This window comes from Chanodichthys erythropterus, chromosome 13, assembly GCF_024489055.1.
Source record: "Chanodichthys erythropterus isolate Z2021 chromosome 13, ASM2448905v1, whole genome shotgun sequence".
Taxonomy (NCBI): Eukaryota; Metazoa; Chordata; class Actinopteri; order Cypriniformes; family Xenocyprididae; genus Chanodichthys; species Chanodichthys erythropterus.
The window spans coordinates 32,799,835-32,825,008 of NC_090233.1; the positions used below are offsets into that span (position 1 = coordinate 32,799,835).

At 36.2% G+C, this 25,174-nt stretch overlaps 1 protein-coding gene across 15 annotated transcripts in view; it reads left to right on the forward strand.

Moving 5' to 3' along the window:
• Positions 1-25,174, forward strand: part of arvcfb (ARVCF delta catenin family member b) — a 264,134-nt gene that overhangs the window by 209,462 nt on the left and 29,498 nt on the right. For 13 of the 15 annotated variants that reach the window (XM_067405666.1, XM_067405670.1, XM_067405667.1 and 10 more), the window contains 4 exons: positions 6,123-6,240; positions 7,261-7,432; positions 8,801-8,818; positions 11,761-11,832. In XM_067405666.1, the coding sequence (XP_067261767.1) occupies positions 6,123-6,240; positions 7,261-7,432; positions 8,801-8,818; positions 11,761-11,832 (380 nt within the window). The remainder of the gene's footprint in view (positions 1-6,122; positions 6,241-7,260; positions 7,433-8,800; positions 8,819-11,760; positions 11,833-25,174) is intronic. The other 2 variants (XM_067405664.1, XM_067405677.1) reach the window with 1 other exon arrangement.

The following is a 25,174-nucleotide window of genomic DNA, read 5'->3' on the forward strand; positions in this document are numbered from 1 at the left end:
ATGTTATATGGTGAGCTTATTAGTAGTTTCTAGTACTGTCTGTCTGTGTTTTCACTTTCACGATTGTTATAACTCAGAGTAACATCATTCACTGCAAATCTGTCACTCACATTATGTGTTGATAACCCTCCCTGCCTCTTCCAATGACAAAGTTACTCTAAACTTCCGCGTTCTGTTCCGTACATACTATTGCACATGATTACGACAAGCAGCATATGATTTGTGTGTGATTTTTTTTTTTATGTGATTTGGGCTCTCTTTATAAGAATAAAGGATGTTTACATAAGAAATGTTAAGTAGGTGAAGCTTATTCTAAAATGTTACAAATAACATATTTCTGGCTCATCATATGACTAAAATTCATGTTGATCACAATCGGAAGTTGTACAAACACTCGATGGTGGATTACAATGAGTTTTGCGTAAAAGCATAATATTCATCTCATAAATTGTCATGTGTAGCTTGATGCTAATTGTAGCTATAATTCACCTGTTACCCAGATACAATTATATTTAATGATGTACAGTATGTTGTCAGAATAATTCGGAGAAAGGTGGAGAATGGGCAAGACATGTAATGAGAGTAAAGTAATGAAACAACTTACATTTGACGCCAGCATTCTTGTCATCCTTTCTTCCAATAAAATCAAAGTAATGTCACTATTTCCAGTCGCTAAATGTAAGCTTTTCCATATTCCAAGCTAGCTTGCTGCAGTGGTGACGTCAAGTTTTGAAGATCATGAAACTGGATCTAGGAGTGATTGAATTATTGGATCTCAAATCAGTAGGGTTTGAAGCAAAAAAATAACATTGTTAAGAGCTATTTTATGGATGTTAACTGTAATATTATTACTGAAATCTTATTAGTAATTTGTTACACTACTGGTTACTACAGAAAGTAATATTATTACTGTAGCGTGTTTCTGCCCAAAACTGATTACTAGATATGGTTTCTGTGCACTAGGGGCGAAAGTGCCATCTAAACATTTGGCTTTGAGAAGATCATTTTGCCAATGGGAACAGCAGTTAAAATGAGCTGTTGCTATATAGAAAGACAACCCATACAAAATATAAAACTGATGTAAAGCGAAAGTGGGAATAGACAATTTTGTATAGATTGAACTTATTTGTCATCTGACAAAATCTATGACAAAAAATATATAGAAACATCTCCACATAATAACTAAAGGCAAAAATCAATAGTCTGTCTGTTCTATATTTAACCATTATTGCTATTATGTTACGAACCTCTCTGTAGACACTGATCCTCTCCTCTGGGGGTCATTCTAGCAGCTCAGCTTTTGATTAAGATATCCAGTCACTAAAGGGCTTTATATCTCCATGGTTACCATGCATCCTGCCACAATAAATGGAGTTCTTTTTTTTTGTTTCTTTCTTTCTTGCACCCACTTCTGTCTCTAAAAGCAAGACAAAATTGCTGTATAAGAGGTTTGATTTTACTTTTTATTTGGAAAGGAAATATCTTTTTCCATTGAGTGTGGTCTTTGCATGTCTCTGCAATTATAATTGGGCCATGGATCCATATATAATAATAAATGTGTTTTAAATCTCTAGCTTAAAACTGTGATGCTTTGACCATCACTGACCTGACGAAACACCCCGCTGATTTACGTAAATTGGGCACAACTTGTCAAATCATGTTACCTTTCTCCACTGATGTGATCTTGGGCTTAAACAATGTGATATAGTGCCTTGACGGTGCCTACAGTGATACTTCTTTTCTAGGATTCACATATTATTGTTGCAATCTTGACATTGTGGCATTAAATCAGTTTATTGTTGCCTTGTTTGGTTGTGAATGTCCTTGTTTGACTTACACTTCCATGGCAGTGACAGATAAGCCTCAACACACAGGTCTGATTGTCTAAATCAGCTTGCTAGCAGCAGAAGCAGGTCAATGTAGTTCAGTTTCATGGCCTCAAGTGCTCTCTTTAAATCCTTAATCTTGTGATTGCATGAGTAGTTACTTCGAACACAGTGTTGTGTTCTGGTTGTCATATAGGGCAATATCTAAAATGTGCATGGTGAGGAGTTGGTTGATGTGATCTATTGTTACGTTATGTGATACATTTGGTGTATAAGGTAAGAGGTATGATTCAGATAGGATTATATTCATATCTGTTTCTTATCACACTGTTGATTCCACATGTACCTTTCAGAAGCAGGGTTTGGATGCTACAAAAACTCTTTGCAGAAATTGTGTGTGGTATATATGTTGCATTCACCCTCTGTCTTTTTTCTTTATTTCCTCCCTCTCTTCTCTTATTTGAGCGGTGTTCTGTGTCGTGTGTGATCTCAGCATTGAAGCTCCGGAGGGACAGGGCGGTGTTTTCACCCTCTGTTTCCTCTCTAGCAGCCAGGCCTCTAATCTCCTGCTGCTACTGCTGGTTGTGCTGCAACCTGCTGGGCCAAGTCCAACTTCTGCTTGCTTCTCTATATGTGATTCTACCTCCCTGCCTTCAGCCTCTCTTCTCAGTCTCTGTTTTCATTCTTTTCAAGTATACCATTTCATAAAACATCTTGGATATTGGCAAAAATAAAAAAAATAAAAAGACACACAGGATGCATGGGCATAATTATTTATTTATATATCCATTACTTACTGAGTTTGTTGATGTCAACTAATATTATCCCTTGAAAATAAAAAAATATAGTAAAAACAGTAACATTCTGAAATAATATAGAGTACCCCAGGGATGACGTGTTTTTGTAGGCCAACCTGGAAGTTAGTGGCGCACGGGTTCCCTCGATTGAAAGCCTATGCATTTTAGACTTTTGGAAAATTGCAGAAAATAAGCTCTGTGTTTAACAAAGGGTCATGACACTTACACGTTCTGTCTATCAAGATAATCTTTACAAGTTAACACAACATTTATAGATTTTGAAGCCTAAATAAAGTCATCAGATATAAAAGGCTAACAGTAGGCTATAAACGGACTACAGGATTTGTTGATGATTATAATGTTCAAAGAACAGCATTTAGTTGAAATAGATATATTTTGAAACACTATAAATGCCTTTACTGACACTTTTGATCAACTTAATGTGAATCAATGCTGAATAAAATTATTAATTTCTTCTAAAAAAAAATCTTACTGACCCCAAACTTTTTAACAGTACTGTGTATATGTGTGTATACATTCTAATATGCTGATTTGCTGTGCACATCCTGATATTGCGGAGTTAGATGCGTTCCTGGGTCAACATATTTTGTTGATCCTGGAACAACATTCTAGTCTGAAAATTTTGTCTTAACCCTATTCCTTCCCCTAAACCTAACTCTACCCATAAGTTATCCCAAAAATCAGAGGGAAATGATAGATGAATAACACTGATGTAGCAGCACCAATTCATGATTTTAAGCCTAAACTTGACATAATCTGTTAACTTGTCCCTCAAATCTGATTGGTGGATTTGAATGTTGTTCCAGGATCAACAAAAATTTTGACCCAGGATTCACATATCAATATCAGGTTATGCATTTGCTGCTCAGGTAACATTTCTACTTATTATTATTATTATCAATGTTGAAAACAGTTATGCAGCTTAACATTTTTGTGGAAATTGTGATACTTTTCTCAGGATTCTGTGACGAATAGAAAGTTTAATGAACGGCATTTATTATATTAAGCAGCAAAAACAGTTTTTAACTTGATAATAATAATTGTTTCTTGAGCACCAAATCAGCATGTTAGAATGAATTCTGAAGGATCATGTGACACTAAAGACTGGAGTAATGATGCTGGAAATTCAGTTCTGCCATCACAGCAATAAATTACATTTTGAAATGTATTAAAATAGAAAGCAAATTGTAATAATATTTCACAATATTACTGTTTTTACTCTATTTTTGATTAAATAAATGCAGCCTTGGTGAGCATAAGAGACTTATTTCAAAAACATTTAAACATTTTTGACAGGTATTGTATGTGTGTATATATGTGTGTGTATAATATATATAAATACATACTTATATATTTATGATAATATATATTATCATGCATCATATCTGCAAAATCCAGTATTGGTCGACCTCTTTCTTTCTCTTTATTTTTAAGACTGGAAACCTCCAGAAATGTGTCTTGAAAGTGAAATTTTCCCCCTTTTTTTCTTCCTTTTCTCTCTTTTACTCTTTCTCAACCTCCTTATCTCTCTTTAGCTCATTCTCATTTGCCAAGGCTCTTCCTGGCTATTGCCCTGTGACAGGTCAATCAATATTTTCAGGTTAACCAGTGCCACAGCCACAGGTCTAGAGATTGTTATAGGGAGAGGTGGTAGTACAGCCATCATGGCATCATGTGTTTCCACATGCCACCTTTCAGCAGGTCACTAGCACACATCATCGCAGACATGCGGTCATGCACAACGCCACTCCATCCTCATCCTGTCTTTTTAGCCTCAGCTCAGCCTGTATCCATGGAAACTGTATCCTGTGACATCTGTTGCCTAGTAAGCTGCTTGGAGGCAGAGTTTTGTTTCCTGTCTCTCCTTGGCAGAGAGAAAGCACCCTTTATTTATTTCATTGTCCATTGTAACAAATGTGCATATTTGTTATTCCTGTTTTGTGTGACAATGTCCAGTTTGAAATTGAGATGTTGGGAGGTCTTAAAAGTCTTAACGCAGAGCAGAGCAGAGCCCAGCCAAGCGATGAAGTGTTTATGAGTGAAATATTCACTTTATTTCACAAGATTTTGAAAATATTTCCAGGACATAATCACTTGCATCAGTCCTTGAATCGTGTTTTTGTACTATACAAAATATATTAGTGCTGACAATTTAATGTTTTAATTAAGATTATTGACTTAATAGCATGTCTTTGATTCTCAAACTGTGATTTAGGTACAAGTAATTGTAGGGAGTATTCGATATTGTGTTGACTGTCCTTCAGGCATTAGGGAGGAAAAAGACAGGTAGCTGTAAAAATGCAATCCATCTCTCTTATATCTGGACTGCAGCCACAACAGATGTACAGCTGGAAAATGTTACATTCCATATGGGTGTTATACTTAAAATGGGTTTAAATTTCTCATGCTGGAAAGGGACCCATTTGTTTGTCAGGGTGCTAGTTTAATTTATGGTTTCTCTAGTTGTCATTTAATAGTGATGACTATGGAGTGAGGCTTTTTTATGTGTAGGATTTTAGCTTGGCAATCTACTTATAAAAAATTACAGCTTGAACAGCTGGTAGGAAAGAAATTTCAGGGTAAAGAATCAAGAACCCAGATGGTTCCTGATGCCTGCTCAGGCTTGGAGGTTCTTTTCATTTTTCTTATATAATGCTAACCTTGTAACTTTCTAATGTAATCTGTCCTCCATCAGGACACTGGTCATTTTAGCCGGTCTGAGATTGTTAATGATGGGTAACTGAATGAACCTCAGCAGAATGAGGCTTGAATATGTGTTTAATTGGATTGGATGACTGTACATTGTTTATCATGCATATTTGGCTTTGATCTTGAGTTCAGATTCATTCAGTGAATTCATTAATACAAACAGTAAATCATTTAAAAATAAAATGTTAAGTGTTTGTTTTTTAATCGAGATTGACTATGACACTAATCACTATGATTTCAAATGGGTATAACTGTATGTTGTATGTGAAGTTGTTGTGTAGAGGTGTCACTGGAATTCAGTTTTTTTTTTTTTTTTGTTTTTTTAAATGTATTTTTGGGATCGGGAAAGGATTGTGAGCTGGGACTCGAACTCAGGTCAGCCAAAGCACAACGCCGATATATATGTCGGCGCGCTGCCCACTAGGCTATCGGCGCAGAGAAATTTTAGTTTAATCATTTAGAAACCCTCATTGTTTTTGTGCTCTTATTAAAGTATATTGTAAAATATATTGAGAATATTTTTTAGAATAAATAATCTATAAGATATTTTTACATATTTAAAAGATGTTGGCCCCTTCAGTTTTGCATGTATTTACTTTTACAAGAGCAGTTTAACTAAAGTTTAACTACTTAAATTATGATTAGTGTGTAGCTTAGCAAGCTACGTTTTCAAAGTAGCTTCCTCAACAAAAACTTTTAATGTGTCAGCTTGTGATGTATAATTAGTAAAAATGCTTGCGCTTACTCATGCTTTTGCTGTTTGCCTTAGGAATGTGAGCTCAGACGGTGCAGAGGCTCGCAGACGGTTGAGAGAGTGTGAGGGGCTGGTAGATGCCTTGCTGCATGCACTGCAGTCTGCTGTGGGAAAGAAGGACATGGACAACAAGGTGAGTGTCTTTAGCACAAGCTGGAGCATGGATCCATTTTGTTTAAGCATTATATAATTTCTGTCTTAAATTTACATGTTAGATCATACGCAAAAAAAAATAAATAAAAAATAAAAAAAATCAAGACTTCAGGGAGCACTACACTATACAGTACTGTGCAAAAGTCTTAGGTACGTCAGAATTTTCACCCCTCAAAAAGGGTTTTAAGCCAGTTATTTATATCTTTTGCTGTAGTGTGTCAGTAGGAAATATCAGTTCACATTTCTAAACATTCATTTTGCCATTAATTGTAATAATCCAGTGAGATTTTTGTATGCACAAGGAGTCTGACAACAGCTGGTGCTCCACACAGAGATCTGATCTCACCATCATCAAATCTGTCTGTGATTACATGAAGAAACAGATGAAACTGAGACAAACTAAATCCGGAGAACTGTGGCCGTGTGAAGAAACCGACCAGCAAAGCTACAGTACTGTGAAGAGTTTTAGGCATTTGTGTAAAAATGCTGTAAAGTGAGGATGCTTTCAAGAAATATTGTCATAAATAGATTTTATTTATTAATTAACTTCTATTTACCAAATCAAATCAATATTTGGTGTGACCACCCATTGCGTTTAAAACAGCTTTTGTCCAGGTACACTTGAACATACTGTAGTTTTTCAGGTAGCTTTGCAGAAAGGTTTCTTCAAGTATCTTGGAGACACGGCCACAGTTCTTCTGGATTTAGTAGTAGTTCTTAACATACAGCCTTAACTTAGCAGCTATCTTTATGTAACTGGTAATTATTTCGTGGTGATAACCTCTTGGCTATACAGTACATCATCCCAACTTGTTACTTGTCTAATTATGAAATAAATAAATAAATGTTATAAAATTAGTAAATGTTTATTTAGTCTTTTTCATAAAAATCATTACATTTATATTATACTTTTATATTTTATATCATATATTTTTATAAATGTTTTTTGAAAGCCCACTATATTTAATTCTTTCAATATTTCTCTCTTGCTGTCTCTTAGTCTGTGGAGAATTGTGTTTGCATCATGAGGAACCTGTCTTACCACGTGCACAAGGAGGTTCCAGGGGCTGAGAAGTTCCAAGACCCCTCGGCTCTTCAGGGCCCCGGCTCAACTGGCCCTCAGAGGAAGAAGAAAGATGATGCAGGCTGCTTCGGAGGAAAGAAGGCCAAAGGTCATTATTGAATTCTTCTTGATCTCATCTATGTGCTTTATACTTCTAAAACAGTACTCAGCACCTTAATATCATTGAGCCTTGATCTTCAACTGCCGGATTCTTCCATCAGGGAAGGTTCATGAAGGGCAGTATGATCCTAGCATTTACACAACATCATAAATAGCAGTGCAGGCAGATAATAGGACGCTAAATGATGCTCGAGTCTGTTTGTTTGGCCTGTGCTCTTTTGTGGCTCATGATTCATAACTGGAGTGTGTGTCTGGGGTATCAATGTTGAATCAATATTCATTTGTAAATGAATGTGGGTGTAGGTTTAGTGTCTGTGATGTGCTACAATGGAGTTGAGTCAGTTCTTCGAAACGCTGTGCTTTTAAACTGCTGGGTGTTGTCCAGGTACTCGTTCTTTATACAAAGCCAAGAGAGCTGATTAATTTGCAGTTTAAAGCTGGTTTCAATATATTTTTTAATACATTTCTTGTATTAGTTGTCCACATTTTTGTTCTTATTTAAATGAACTGATGAGAGACCTCTTGAATATATTAATTATCTGAATTAGTGAACTGATTCTCAAACAGACCTATAAGGGAACTCGTTAAACAACCCAAAGGAGCAAAAAAGCAAGAATGTGCATAAACCACAAAGATGACAACAATGATGGCATATTGTGCCTCATGGACCTTTTTTAATGAGGTTTGTTTATCTGTCACTAGCCCTGGAGATGTACTTTGAAGATGCAAATGACCTATATTTGCCCCAGAAAATGCCCTTAACAAGCATTATGGGATTTCCCTGACTATTTGGACAGACTCGTTGTCCCAGCAAAATCTTACCTAAGTTAAAAGGCATAGTTTAGTCTTGTTCACAAAACACATAAAGTTTAGTTTGCCATTTTGGCTTACCGCAAATTTAAGCAGAAAGTGTATCATTTCAGTACCATCGTGATAGAATTTTATAGAAAACAAAAAAATTCATAATTCAGGATAGAATTTAGAACAGGCAGTAAGTGCAGAAATTGCAGCGCATGCTTGTTACATTATGAATTGTTCTGACAATGGCGCACAATGGCGCATGGAATCTGTTAATATACTAACTTTCTTGTAACCATTTAGTGAATTTGCTCCAAAGAGCAGTGCAAACTGATGAACTCCTTTTCACTTGAGAGAACTAATGGAACTGACTCTCTCCTAAACTTTATATGTGCTATAAACTCTTTTTATGAACATTCTCTCCTTTCCTATGTACTTTTAAGTGGTTCACAAATAAGTCCTGTCTGCTTTAATACGCACACTTTCTGAATCTCTTCTTCCCCTACCTGCCTTTTTTTCTTATTGGTATTGCTGCCGTTCCTGCGTTGGCTAACTGTAGAGGAATGGTTTAATCAAGGTGAGTGTCTCTTCCTGCTTTTCCTCTGTCTGTCTGTTTCTCTCAGCACACACTCACATAATACCTCCCTCTATCTTTATCAGAATAAACTTTTCATCACTGCCCCTTTTACACTCTTTCAACTTTCTCTCTTACATGCCAGTTTTCCTCTCTTCAAGGAAATGTCAAACCTGTGGCAATTTAGCCAGTTCAAAGCCCCTTTCAGCTGGCACAGATGCCTGTGTGTCTGTTGTTATCTGTTAACAAGGCCTGGCTTTTACATTCTCTCTTGTTGCCCATTTAAAGGGATAGTTCAGCTAAAAAATGTCATCATTTACTCACCCTCATGTTAATCTAAACCTGTATGATTTTTTTCTTACATAGAACACAAAAGGAATGTTAGACAGATAGATTTTTCCATTCAATGAAAATTCATGTTGACCAGAGGCTGTCAAACATGTCAAAAAGTTACATAGGACAGTGCATGTGAAACGCATCTGCATGCAGTATCTGCAAAATATGCATGCATTATCTTTGTCTATTCTAAAGGAGTACTGTATTTTGTCTTATTTATTAGTTAAAATATTTAGAAATCTTTAAAACAATATGAATTTAAATGTCCACTGTGTAATATTTGGGAGGATCTATTGACAGAAATGCAATATATGCATAACTATGTTTTCAGTTGTGTATAAAGATCTTAAATAATGAACCATTATGTTTTTTTATTACCTTAGAATAAGCCATTTCTATCTACATACACCGCAGTTCCCGTTACATCGTATTTGACATTTTGCGTCACCATGTTTCTATAGTAGCCCTAAATGGACAAACTGCTCTACATAGTGCGTTTGCTTGATTGGCTACTCTATTCTGTCTTGGACAATGACATCTTTGTACTGTGTCAACCTCCGTAGCTTCTCTATGTGCTTCTAAAGGGAGGGGTGAGCGGTGGACTGAGCCATTGGTTGTAATTTGCAACCTCTCCACTAGATGCCACTAAAATGTACATACTGCACCATTAATGAGAAGCAACACTGCACAAAATATTAATATTAAGACTTGTTTTCATAAATTGTATCTTGTCTTGTGATCTGGCAGATTTTAAAAAGATTTTTGGTTTTAAAAAAGTCCAAAAAATCTGCCAGTTTCTTGTCGTTATCTTATGCAGTGTTTCTAAGTAAATTTATCTTGTTTTAAGGATTTTTAGAGGAAAACAAATAAAAAGATTAATTAAATAATAATTTAAATAATTAATTAATTCAGATACCCAACATTCACTAAAAATCACCCCCTGCATATTGACATTTGGTGCATCGTGATTGGGTTACAAGACACAAAGGAATCAATGATATTTGCCTTTTATACCAGTTCTCCAAATTTGAATAGGCCTATGTGCATATTTAATTTGTACAAATAAGATTAAAGGGTTAGTACACCCAAAAATGAAAATTCTGTTATTAATTACTCACCCTCATGTCATTCCACACCTGTAAGACCTTCATTCATCTTTAGAACACAAATTAAGATATTTTTGATGAAATCTGATGGCTCAGTGAGGCCTCTATTGCCAGCAAGTTAATTTACACTTTCAGATGCCCAGAAAGCTACTAAAGAGCTAAACAGTTAATGTGAGTACAGTGGTTCAACCTTAATATTATGTGTGCAAGAAAACCAAAATAACCACTTTCAACAATATCTAGTGATGGCCGATTTCAAAACACTGCTTTGAAGCTTTACGAATCTTTTGTTTCAAATCAGTTCGGGTTGCGTATCAAACTACCGAAGTCATGTGAACTATTGAAATTTCGAAACACTTATGACATAACGAAGCCTTGTTTACTGCAAACACGTGACTTTGGCACTCCAAACCACTGATTCGAAACAAAAGATTAGAAAAGCATCATGAAGCAGTGTTTTGAAAGGTTTGAACTCTTTTAAATATGTTTTTAGTAGCTTTCTGGGCATCTGAAAGTGTTAATTGTCTTGCTGGCAATATATGCTTCACTGAGCCATCGGATTTGATCAAAAAGATCTTAATTTGTGTTTCGAAGATGAACGAAGGTCTTACGGGTGAGTAACTGTGCGTTCACACCACCGCCGGCAAGAACGTTAAAATTCGCCTTGGCTGCCCTGCCAACAACACTGTACTGTGCGTTCAAACCTCCCGGCGGGAGGGTCAAAGTAAATGACAAGTTGTGGCAACCAATCAGAATCCTCTCAAGTGAGGACCTCTACATTTCGATTTGTTGCCTCTGAACCGTAGCTCATTACCATAAAATTAACCGCCCAAGACGCGCCGCTCTCGCCAGAGCTCGCCGCCGGCTCACATTGAAAATGAACGACATCCTGTCACTTTGACGCTCTCGCTGGCGGTGGTGTGAACATATGGTAATAATTGAGAGAATTTTCATTTTTGGGTGAACTAACCCTGTAAGTGCTTAATTGAAGTGCTTTGGTGTAAGATTTTCACTTAAAAATGGCTTTGGTTTTGGTATTTTCCTGTAATATTGTGGCTTCAGAGCACTTGCTATGTAGGGTGTGAGTCCTGTGGACTACTTTTAAGATGCTTTTTGTTGTTTCTGGAGCATATCAAATATGTTTGGAACAATATGAGGTTGAGTAAAAAAGGCAGAATGTTCATTTGTTCATGTAAATGAACTGTCCCTTTAACATTTTCTCTGTGTGTGATAGTGGAGTGGTGTTCATTACTTCAATAGACAGCCGTCCTCCATGACAAAGGCTTTGCATTTTTAATGGGGGGTTCCACTCTTGGGAGCTGGTGTCAAGAGTTTGTCTCTGCATATCTGTGTAGTAGTTAGATTTATGTGTGGCACGTCTATGACTGTGTATGTTTCTGAGACTTGGCATTTTCAGACCAGTAAATTCCATCTCATAGAGTGACACTTACAACTGCTCTCTCTGTCTCATTCTCTCACTCTGCTCTCCCCTTCTTCACTTAGGGAGGAAAAATGGAGAGCATGACAAAAACTATGACACATTGGACCTACCCAAGCGCACAGAACCCACTAAAGGTATGTCTTTCTTTGACACCACAGAATTATTACATCTTTAAGCTGTCACTCTTCTGAAAAAGGGACAGTGAAAAACCTGACTCTTTAGTCTCTCCCAAAAAGAGAGAAATCTAGTCATGGAAGGCAGGTGAATTGCTTTGAGGAAGTGAATTTCAGTAAGATAGTTTAAAAATAGCCCTCTTTAGCACAAACTGTATGACTAACACACTGTTAGACTGCCGAGGGTTGCACTTCACAGAATTATGGGAAATGAAGTGCTATTCCAAAACCTAGTAAGCTGTCTACTGAGGCAGTGTTTTAAGGCATCACAGGCACACTACTGTGAAACACACTAATGTGACAAGCTCAGTGATAAACCAAATCCAAGATGGCGAAAGAGATGACAGAAATCAGCAAAAGTGACAGTAAAGTCATTTTCAATGTTACAAAAGATTTCAAATAAATGCTGTCCTTTTGAACTTTCCACATAAATTAGCATTTCAAATGTATTCAAATAAAGAATAACAGTTTTTGTTTTTAGCATTGCGTCTTTACATCATCAGAAACATTTTAGAATTTATGTCTAATTTCTGTCTAACATTGTTTAATATGTTTAATGAAGATACACTGTAAAAAATGACCATGATTTTAACGGTAAAAGACTGTAAAAATGCTACGGTGAAAAAGAGTTAATTGGTTTACAGAAAGTTTTTGTACTATATATTAGAGGGCTGCATTGGGTTTGGGCTCCCGCGGGACCCGCGGGACCCAACGCAAATCTCGCAGGAGCGGGCAGTTTTACCTTTGCTGCGGGCGGGCGGGAGTAGGTGGTTAGAAATCTTTGCGGGAGATCCACGGGGAATGGTGGAATTTGGTGAGTAATAGAAACGTTCAACAAATGAAGTTGAGAGGAAAATTAAAGCGGCTCTTTAATGACAAAAGCAAAGCAAGACAAGTCAGACACTTGGAAACAATTCTTAAAATTTGCGCGTTTTATTTTGAGCATTCTCGCATGATCTAGTGCACCGTCAGAGGGCATTCAGTTTGTGTGGGCGGATCATGGAAGAAAGACGCACAAGTCTGCGACCGCAGTCAGTCAGCAATATACTTTTCCAGGAGTAAGTAATGCAAGTAATGTAAGTAGGCTATGTTATTTTTATTTATTAGTATTATTTATTTTCTTTTTTGCAATAGCCTGTTAAGGCATTCTGTTTATTTCGTTTTATATTTAATTTGTTGAAAGTAGGCTACATCTAGTTTACTTTTTAAGTCCTATGTACAGGTGTTTATTTAATAAGTTAAAGTTATTTCGTTTTGTGCTTTGGCTTATTTAATTAAACTGTTATTTAAACTGCTTGTTTAGTTAATTATGGAATCTGTTGCAGATTCCAAACAAGCAACTTATAAGGTTCCAAGATTGTTAGGATGCTGCCTTTGTATGCAGTCGGCAGTGAGATTACTAGGTTTTGAAGCAGAGCTTCTGTTTGCACAAAGTGCATTGAGTGCACATCAGCATACCGAGATCCTCTGGGAATCCCAGGTATCAGGTAACAATACACTTCTGCCTAGGCCTTTTATCATTATGACAAACACAGCCGTAATCCTCAGTTGCAGATTGCTAAATGGACAAAGTATTTTAGTGCGACTGATATCCCTGACCAAATTCATCCAGGTAGAATGAGGCTGATTTACCCTCAGAAACACGCCTGATTGAGACCGTTCTGGTTTAAACCATCTGTGTGTGAGAGAGATATTCAGACCTTGAGCTTATAATTATCTGCAAATTAATCATAAGGGATGCAGGTTAAGGGAGAATTCAGTCAAGATGAGTTGCAATTCAGTGGAACAAAACAGGGGTCTCGACTTGCTGTCTTAAAAACCCTGAAAAACAGCAGTCTGTGTGTCAATGGCCGAAGATGTCCGTCTCTATTTACACCGCCTCAACAGTCATCAGGGAGCCACTCAATACCTCTTTCCTTCTGACAGACTGATCTAGGATCATTTTACCTCTAAGCTCCACTTAGTGGGAGAGGGAAATGTTTTATTGAGGCTCATTTTTTATGTATTACTATAGATGAGCCACAATGAGAGATGAAAAATGTATCATCTTTCAATGACCTGAATCTGTAAAGGGGATATTTGGTTGTAAAGACATCCCATTAAAGAAGAGAAATACTCCTTACTGATCTCCCACTCAAAAGAGGACCATCATTTGTGTATTGTCGGGTTGTAAAAGAGAAAGAGGAAGGTGAATAAATGAATAGGAATAATGTGAAATCAAATGTAGTCATCAAGCTTTAAGTAGAGAGGTCCACATGTGTTTGTTTTGTTTGGCAAGGGAAGAACAGTAGCTCATGGGCAGAACCACAAGGAATCTGCAGAGTTTGTCACATTTTGCTGCACTGATTTTGGGGGGAAATCTGTGCAATTATTTGGGCTTTAATTCTTTGGGAATTATCAAACAAATAAATATGTATAGTCATATATAAGATTTGTAATTGTAAATTTTAAACTTAGGCTCTTTCATACACTATGGTTCAAACATTTTGGGTCAGTAAGATTTTGCTTCAAATTGATCAAAGGTCACAGTATAGAAAAAAATGATACTTTCAAATAAATTATTTTGATCTTTCTATTCATCAGAGAATCCTGAAAAAAATGCATCACAGTTTATGGAAGGAATAATTGACAGTGGGCCTTAGAATTATTAGATATTATGGACATCCGAGGTGTTAATACGTGAAGCAGAGTGTCTGCTACCCACCCCGAGCCTGACAGATCCCGAAAAACTCATGGGTTTTGGTTCGGGTTTGTGTTGTTTCATGAATAGCTTCATGTTTGGGTTTTGGGTTTGTAACTAAGGAAAAACTAAAGGAAAAATGGTAGCATTTTATTTTAGGGTCTTTAAACTAGTTGCTTATTAGCATGCATATTACTAGAATATTGGCTATTTATTAGTGCTTATTAAGCACATATTAATGCCTTATTCTGCATGACCTTATTCTACATTCTTAATCTTACCCAATACCTAAACTTAACAACTACCTTATTAACTATTAATAAGCAGTAAATTAGGAGTTTGAGGGAAAAGTCGTAATTAATAGATTATATGTGTTCCCTATACTAAAGTGTTACTGAAAAAATATATACAAACACACATATATACAGTGCACAGCATAAAGAGTGCACCCCCTCTGAACAAATGCAAAAGATGAATTTTCTTAATACAATTTATGGACAGATGGCAAAATTGAAATGTATTAAACATTTACTTAATGAAACAAAGAGACATATCTAATATCTGTAAAATAAGTAAATTAGCCAATTTCGTCTCTACGGAATTCCCCACAGGTGCTCAAGAGTGTTAAGATTGGGTGAATACTTGTCCACTGATTTCCACCTTGGGAGAATGTGTATATAGTCCTTGTCATATTGAAAAAATGCCCAACAATGCAGGGAATGAGGAGAGGGTAGCATCTTCTGTTTCAAGTTTGTGTATTAAATTACACAGTGGTGTGGGAATTCATGACAGCATTGATAAAGCACAACTCTCCCTCAACTTCATCACTCATACATCCCTATATAAGAGCTTTACTACTACTGAGCTTCACTGTAGGAACCAGGCACTTCTCACTTTACTCCTCCTCTAGCAACACCAGAACATTTTGGATGCTGTTAGATCCAAAAGTACTGAGCCACTGATATTGTGATGGAATTTTTGAACTAATTAATAATGAACTAACATTTCTTTTCTTTTACAGGCCTAATAATAATCTAACTTTGAAATAGAGAAATAGTCTCTAGGACTGAGTGTTGTGATTCAGAAAAATTCTGCTGTGCTGGATAGACAGCATCCTTCTAAGGATAAAAAATAGTCTTTGAGGAATTGTTTTAACCTATTGAGTAATCTGAACTATTAACCCTGAGACATTTTAGGATGATCTTGTGATTCAGTTGTTCTAAATCTAAATTTATGCAGGACAGAGGAACCGAATTATTTTTCTAAACTCTAAACCAATCATATTGAGACTGATGATAATGTGTAATAGATCATGCCATACTGACTGTGAAGTGTACCAGAAATCCTATAAAACCTGTTGTATTAATTGTTCAGAGAGATATTCTCTGGAATTGATGAGAACTCTCCCGACCGTGATTAAAGCTTTGAAGGACAAAAAACAGAGTCTCTGGTTATTGCTGTGCAGCAAGTCAGGTTAGGGAACAAGGTTTAAGGGGGTCAAGACGTTGACCCAAAATATTATTGATTGTCGATTAGGAGACGCTCCGAAAGATCATATGTTATTGAGTGTCGATTTGGAGACGCTCCCAGGTATTATTGAGTGTCGATTAGGAGATGCTCCGAAAGATCAGGACATTTATTGAGTGTCGATTAGGAGACACTCGGGTGTTGATTAGGAGATGCCCCAGGAAGGTAACTTAAGTCAGGTGCGTCTTGGAAAATCTACCACAATATGCATACTAATGCAGTTATTAGAGAAAGAGAGAGAGCAATTAAGCATGTGAAATACCTCTGCAGCTCTCAACAGTGTTTGACAGCGTCTATACTAATAGTAAGCTGTAAGTTTAACTGCTTCAAGAACAGCAGTGTTACTACCTCGCTACTGAGAAATGTCATGAAGCTTTTTAGTTGCAAAACTGTTACTGATAAAGTTTCTGTGCACATGAATCTTTCCGTCTGTGTGTCTGTACTGTATGTGTGTGCGTTTGTATGGGAGAGAGAGAGTGTGAGAAAGATAATAAAATGTAATTTAGTGAGAAAAACATGGGAATATGTTGTCATTTCTAACGTATTGTTTGTTATATCTATTTGATTGGTCAATATCTTTGTGGGTTTTACAGTATCACTGTTGTACTGTATCAAATATTAAATAAATGCTGTATTGGTAAGCAAGAGACTTTAAAAAACATTAAAAAAGTCTTACTTGCCCAAAACTTTTGAATGTTAGTGTACGTTTCTGTACATGTATAGGTTTAAAACACTTTAGTACATCTTGACTCTATTGGTGTTGCAATCCTGTGAAAATCTGCAGAGTTCTCTGTGGACACAGATTCTGAATGTGCTGACTACTGCAGGGCTCAACAAAGTCTTGTTTGTTTTTCAGTGCGAGTCTACTGGTGTGTGTTTTCACTTTTTTGTTCTCGCACAGCTTTGAGGCCAGTTGACCTTTCAGATACACACATGTATTAGTTTGTAAATATTTCAAGGGGCCTTGTTTTCGCAGAACGTTTGTGATTGAGTGTAAATCAAAGCAAATAATATATGCTGGTCAGGAGATTCAAGGAGCAGTTTTAGCTATTCAGTCAATAGCATTTTCATGTCTCACTTTAATTAGCCTCTATCTCATTAACATGCAAAATGGGGATTATTGATCTAGATTACAATTCATTTTGGTGGTTTATCGATGTAAGATTATTTTTACCTTTTTATAGCAAGTCAAGCAAGCAGACAAGCTTTAAAAAATATTTTTTTGTTCAGTCTTGCGCAACAAATTATACATAAAGAATGATTTAGATGGGATTCAAATGAAATACAGCCTCACTCCTCATCCACTTCACATAGTTTTTGAGGCATTAATTATGCCCTTTCATCACACCTATTATATTATGTAAAAATCGTTCTAATAGAGTATTTATTTATGGACATATGGAAGCACTATAAGACATCAACCTCCACTTGTTTGAACAGGAAAAATAAACTCTCCTGGCTCTTTGCTAGAGAATTAATAAATACACAAGGATTCACATTTGTTCATGAGGATACGTTTGGGGTTGAGAAACGCAGGGGATCAGATGAATAGTAAGTTTGATCTGATGTCAGATGGGGATTAATATGCAATAAAAAGAGAACAGGGTAACAGAGTTTACTCTGCATTGGGATTGCATGTATTCTGAGCCTCTCTCTCTCTGTGATATATCATAACCGTGTGCTTGAGAGGCTGCTATGACAGCTTAGAGTATTGAGGGATTTTGGTCGCTTAGCTGAACTGGAGTCGCACAGCCATTGTTTATTCACTGAGCATCTTTGTTGTCTTTTATGCCTCAAGCATTTGGTTTCAGAGAGGACCTGTTGGAAAACTACACGCCATGAAAGATATAAAGGCTTCTCACCGCATGGAAAAAGAGCCAGGAGAGAATTAATTAAGGATTCTGAGGGAGATGAGAATGACAATGAAGCACTGTGGGTCTTCTCCAAAACACTGTTAGCTCACTGCCTACTGCCTACATAGGCAGCTGACTTCTGAGGCTGTAACCTAATAGTGTTGGAACATACTTAGTGACTGATTTGAAACACTTTTTAATAAAAGAGGTAAAATAGTCATTTATATGGGCTATATAAAATGTTTGTTTTATATAATATACAGAAATGTAATATAATTGTTTTTATTAAATGTTTTAACTATTATAAATTATACAATTATTTTATTTTTTAATTACGTAATTTTTTTCCACTAAGCTTTTTTGATGAATTCATGAATTAGGAATTTTGCATTAGCCCGAATCATTTTCCCATGCAGATTTCAAGTTGGTCACATGGATTCACTGTGTTGACCAACAGAAAGCTGCTTGATTTCAAAGTGACTCCTGTATGAGCTGTGATTCATACATTGCTACACTATTGACAGTAGACAATGGACATTAATGTGACCTCTAGTGTCGTGAGTGTGCCTATATGATCCTTTAAAAGCAGTTCACTTTTGGAGCAGAGGTCACAGAAGGTGATTATTAATACGCCTATTTTGTTTCTTAGCTCATAATTTAAACAATGCAGCGAAGCCATTGTTGTATTTCATAAACCGCCATAACAGAGTCTTGTGAGAGATGAAGCGACTCCAAATTAATTACATGTAATTTTCCCCCTTCTCTGGCTTATTCCTTTTTTTTTAGCGCTCTGATTCCCGTAACATGTTGACATCAGGTGGAGGGAATGGTGATGAATCATGTTTACTGTGTTCTGCTGTGGTTCCTCCTGTCCCTGAGCAGCACGCTTTACACAGAGTCCAACTTGTTTACAGATGAAACCTCTAAAATGAAAACCTAAGCTCTATTCCAATGCCTATTGAGTTGAATTATCTACTCTTTAGGTAGCTATGTAAATGCAATATCCTAACCAAAAGGGAACATTTTGGGGAAGTGACCAATTTGGGAGCAGCTCAAATGAAGTGCACAGGTGACATGACTCACAATTGCTTACAATCATTTTTGATGTTAGCATGTTGTGAAGCTAATGACTCTACATTATAATTATATACTAAGGAGCTGTTGAATGCTCAAATCTGATTGGTTGACCACAAGGTGTGCAATTATTTTCAGGGAAACGCACGGCTAAAATAGTTCTAGCAGGTCTTAGCCGCATTGCAGTTCCATATCACTTCGCCAAAAGATTTCAGTTGATTCAATAGGTCTTACAGCCTACAACCACAAAAGAAACAAAGCCCACAATGACACAGACCAAGCAAATAAATATAGTAAACAACAGGATGAAAACGACAAATTAATGTCATGGTTTTTGCCACAAAATACATTTTATTATGTCCTGAAAGCACATACTCCCTCTCTCTCAACTGCATTAATAACTGTATCAGCTGTATTGTATTAGTCTGCTATCAAGGCTCAAGCCTCTGTTAGTTCTGAAATGACGTTTTGAAATTAGCAACGGAGGCTTGGGATGAAATGCACTGTAAAAAATGACTGTGATTTTAACAGTAAAAGACTGTAAAAATGCTGCGGTGAAAAACTGTCAATTGGTTTACAGAAAGTTTCCGTACTATATACGGTGAATAACTGTAATAGATCTAACGGTACATTTAATGTAATTTCACGGTAAAATACTGTTAAATTCACAGTTTTTGGAAGTGAAAAATAACAATTCATTGTAAAAATTTACAGTGAAAAAACGTAAATTGACATTCCCACAATTCCCTTCATGACACTTCACATTTGATATATTTTCGTTGAAATAACTGTTTCTTCTTAGTTTTTCTCATTTTTTTCTAATCAGTTATGTACATTAGGGTTTTATGTTACATCTAATGTTGTTAAATTAATGTTTATTGCATTCTTAAAATTTCATGCATGTTACCATGATGGTGTTTAGTGTGTGTGTGAATGACACTGTGTGCACCTACTATATGTTAGTATTGTGCTTTTCAGCTTGTGGAAAATCTGCTTGTGATGAACTTTGATTCATCATGTGACTCTTATCACCACTGTGTTTGGTGACTGTCAGTGTATTATAAAGTTACAAAACAGATATTAGTACTTCATTAGGTTGGTAAATTAACATTATATCAGTTAATGAAATATGTTATTTTACCATAAATTTAAAAATTTTTTTTTTTATGTTGCTACTGTATTTTTTACGGTAAAGTTCTGGCAACCACAGCTGCCATTTTTTTACCATAAATTTTACTGGGATTTTTTTTTTACAGTGTGCGTAAGAAATTAGTCCCCCACACGAGTGTTTTAAGGACAAAAACCTGACAAATGTCTTGAAATACAACATCAGAACAGTAACTTGAGGTGTGGTAATCGTAGTATAAGTGGAATAATTGGCTCCGGGCCATTCAATTCTTAGAAAATAATGCACACCCAAGGTGTAACGGTGTCACTTCACGTCGTGGCTGCATTAACACCTCGGGTGTGCTTTATTTTCTAAGAATTCAACGGCCCGTTGTGAAAATTGTTTTAAAGGAAATCATACACCACATTTTAACTCAATATTTTCTGCCTGCTTTCCATAGGACTAAAGAAATGCACTCTTTCAACATTTAGCTCCTGAACTGTAGTGCATAGTTGTTTTTGTGTTGAAATTGAAGTAGCACAACTGTTTAGTGAAGTTACTTAGTGCCAACTCAGCAACTTCTAATAAATTCAGGCTTTGTGGGGTTGTCTGTTGATTAGACTGTAGTAATACCTTTTACAGCTCACTGTTCTTAGACTTTTTAATTATAGAGATTAGCCTTTTTTTTTTTTTTTTGTAGAATTGTCATCACAAAATACAAGTGGTTGTTCGTACATTAGACTAGTTCTCTCAAGGTTATACAACACACACAGACAATACGCTTTCTTAGTCTTCTCCTGAAGAGATGTGTGTGCCTTTCATTGCATTGCTCCATATCTCATTTTATTTGCCTCTGTTGCCTGTTGACAGCTCACCCGGTATGGAGATTTACGTGTTCTCCAGACAGAGCTGAGCAGTGCAGACGGCTCACTTATGAACAGCATCTTCCCATCGTGCCTGGCGGCTATGTTGTTGAACCCTCCATTAAATTTAGAGAGCTTCTTAACAACAGGAACAACATTCTTAATTGGGATGTTTTACAGCAATCTACACTACAGAAATCCATTTGTGTTACCCATTCGAGTCCTCCATTAGGAAACTGTCTCTGCTGGGATTAGATATTCTGCTCTAAAACTGAAGCTGCCATATTTCTCACTGATGTTTTGTTAATGAACTCGAGCTCTCTACCGATGTCCCTGTTTATCAGAGCTGTACATTTCACATTTATGCTGACATGCTTCATCTGGCCCTCGTTCTGTCAACACTGTCTTTCCCACACATTCTATGAGACGCCTCTGTGACTTTGAAATAAAACATTTTCCCTGCACTGCGGAAAAAACATTTTCTCATATCAGTATTACATATATTCTGATAACATATCAGTATTTCAGTCTTGTTTTCCAATAAAAAAAGTCTAAACATCCTTTATTTATCTTGTTTATTTGACTTTTTTAAGGTAATAAGATTTATTTTCACAGCATAACATACCCTAATTTTGAGTCAAATTTATGCTTATAACAAGATAATACTCTAAAAAAATCTAATCTTAATATGCAGTGCTTCTCAAATAAATGTATTTAGAGATATTTTGGTACTGTATTGGAAAACTAACCTAAATACTAATGTTGGTAATAGATTAAGTTAGTTTGAAAAAGTAAGTTGGATTGAAAAAGGACAGGTTGAATAGCACATTATTCAGGAACTATCCCATCCCACCCGGTCAGGGTGGCATCAAGCTTCCATCCTCTTGCAGTTTCTTCATCCTCCCATGTGGAATGTAACAGCCAGATAATGTCACAAACAGGACTATGTTAAAAATCACATACTCTTGATAGTGGACTGTGAGTAAAAACAAAATCACACGAAGATGACTGCAGCTGCTCATCATCATAGTCTAGATGGAATGCACTTTAGCATTCATTAGGTGGTCTTAATGTAGTTTAACAGATACCCAGTTCTTCTCAAAGATAAAATATACACATGCAGTACAGTGTTCCTGGCTGCTTGCCTTTGATGTTCTGAGTTTTGGGTGATGAAAAAACATTTCTGGGTGTAGGCTACAACAGAGATGCCACCCATGGAGGTGCCAGTCTGTGAGAGAAAACTGGCAGTGGCATCCTGTCGCTTGCCAATCATTATCCCACCCGCTGATGACAATATTGATTCTATTGTACCACAGCTCATGATCAACAAAAGACTAGCAGCTTTTATGTGGCATGGTGCTGAGAGGCAGTATGAGATGCATGGAGAGAGTGAGTCACTATCAGAATGTTCTTAAAGCCTTTCTGAGCAGAAATGCTTATCTTTGCTAAAACTCTGTATTTGAATATGAAAGTTGTATATATGCAGGTTTGTGTCATTTGTATTACAGTGATGAGGAGGAAAGCCGACACAGTGGTTGCTTTGATTTTAAATTCAGAATTAATATTTGATAATTGGAAGGACTTATGACCAAAAGGGGCATGGTGCCATTCCCTGTGTTAGTGAAAGTCATTGTCTTAGTGATGACCAGGCAATATTGTACCATACTTGGGCGTCTGGGATACCAGGGCTTTGTTGAAAACCTGAATAATTGTTAGAAAAAAAAGAAAGAAAAAAAACAGTATAGAGAGAAGCGATGAATTCACTTTCGACTCTAAATGTTTGGGCAACATACTCTATACTAAGATGTCTTCACCTGATTGATTTTTGCAGGCAGCATAGATCCATCTTTTACTGCCTTTGACATCCCACTTTGTGCAGTTCAGTGGTTGGTGGAAAGAATAAAAATGGAGTGTGATGGAGCTGTTGAAAAGAAAAATATGAATTCATAAATGTCTTTTTTTTTCAACTTATGATTTGGACAGTTATGGAAATATGAACAATTTCTACCAAGAAATAAGCACATAATGCAATATGTTCTTGGGAATATCTAAAGTTCACTTGAATTTGGTCACAAAGCCTTCAAAGTCTATAAAACTTAGTATGATAATAGTAAAATGTCTGTTGATTCAAACTAAATGTTTTTTGGGTCTAAGATGTTTTAATGTTTTGAACGAAATCTCGTATGCTCACAAAGGCTGCATTTATTCATCCTTTTTGAATGAAAGTGTTAATTTCTTTAAAAAAAAAAACTTTTGAGGGAAGAAATGGCACTAGTCTGAATACTAGCATAATAGGGGACAACGGGGCTAAAGGTGCCTTTGATTTTATTTTCCTCTAAACCACTAGATGGCTCAAAAACTTGCCGCAGCACTTTCCTAAACATCCGCTTTTCAAGATACATGTGCAAATTTGTCTGATCCTTGACGCGATCGCGGACAGCAGCGCAAAGTTTATTCTGAGGTAGTTTGATCTAATATTTGATGTTTTTAAAATGTTGTTGATTTAAGTAGCAAATGAGAATCAATTAAATTAATGTTTGTATTTTTAGACAAAGGTCTTCTTAATGATTTTCAGTTTTGTTCAAGGTAATTCAAGCAACAGTTTTTCAATAACAGAAGAATATGTAAAAGCATGGTATTTGGGGTAAAAGGCACCCCTGCTGTTGGGGCAAAAGGAACAATAATTAACATGATAATAAACAGCTGGCTGACTTTTCCATTTGTTGCCATGACATGGTTAGATTCAGATGGTAAATATCATATATCAAATTGGGTATCCACCTTGGAGATAATACCCATATTTATAATGAAACAATCATATATTAAAAATACTATTGTAAATCTGTATTTAATATAATGGGATCTCCTTCAGTGCTTTCAGAATCTTTACTTTTTAAAATAATTTTGTTTCTGTATTTTTAATTTTTATTTTGATGTTTTAATGACATATTTTAATGAGTTTATTTATTGAACAAAAATTAATTCTTTTATTTATCAAAATAAACAAAAAATAGTACAAAGTGATTCTTTTGAACAAGTATTAACCTAGACATTATTAAAAACATATTATTTTAGCTAAAGTATTTGTATCAATATTGTACGCCTTATGGGGAGCCTTTTACACCTCATACATTTATAAGATTTTTCAACAGAATTAACCACTTTTATGATTCAATTTTACACAAAATCTGTTGCTTCGTCAATGTTCAATACAAACATATATATTTTTTCTGCAGTCATACACTTTGAGAATAGTGAAAAGCAAAATTTTTTCTTAAGGTGTGCCTCTAGCCCCATTGTACCCTATTTCTGCCATATAAAATGTACAGAAAGTTGTAGAATGCTGTTCAGAGCAGCAGAAGCAGGGAACAATTAGGCTCAGGTGCACATGATCAAGCTCTTCCAGCAGTGTTGTCATGCCCCACTTTTTGGCCACTGGACGGGAGTCAGCGATGGTCGATTATTGTTTGTCATGGCTCTCAGGATTAGGATTTGGGTAGTGACCTGATCCCAGATCAGCCTAATACCTTGAAGGAGCCTGCAAATAGCATTTGCCAGAAGGCCACAGACAGCTTAATGAAGGATGTAATAGATCATATGCATCATTACTCATATGTTATTGTTTGGGAAAACAAATCTGGCAGACAGTGTCTAATTGGTCTGTGATAGGGTCCAGGTACAATGCATGTGAAAATGAGCCAGCCATTGTCCACTGTAAAACCTCATCAGTAAATGATTTGTTTGTGCTTTCAATGTCTATTATTTACTAAAACCTATTATAAATAGTAATGTTTATTAGTATTGCTCTTCAATTATAGTACTATAGAGTCTGGCTGAGTAGACGAGGGCTTGTGTATAATATTGCCCAGCATCTGTACGTGATGCAGAAAACCATTCTTCACTGGCCTAATGGCTTAGGCAATAATTACAGGGCTGAATTAAACTACCGGGAGGGAATAGAGTGAGATTTACCCTCCCATCGGGGCCTTTGTGTGCTGCTTTTCAGCCAGAAGAGGATGTTTCTGTTTCTCAGAGAGATGCTTTACACACACACACACTCATACTTGAATGCAATTAGGCACAGATTACCAGGCAAACTGTCAGCGGCGTATACACAAAGAGCTGCCAGCCTTTATTGTTTCCTGTTTTGCAAACATGCCATTTTATAAATGAACTTTTTAAAGTGAAAACTACTGTC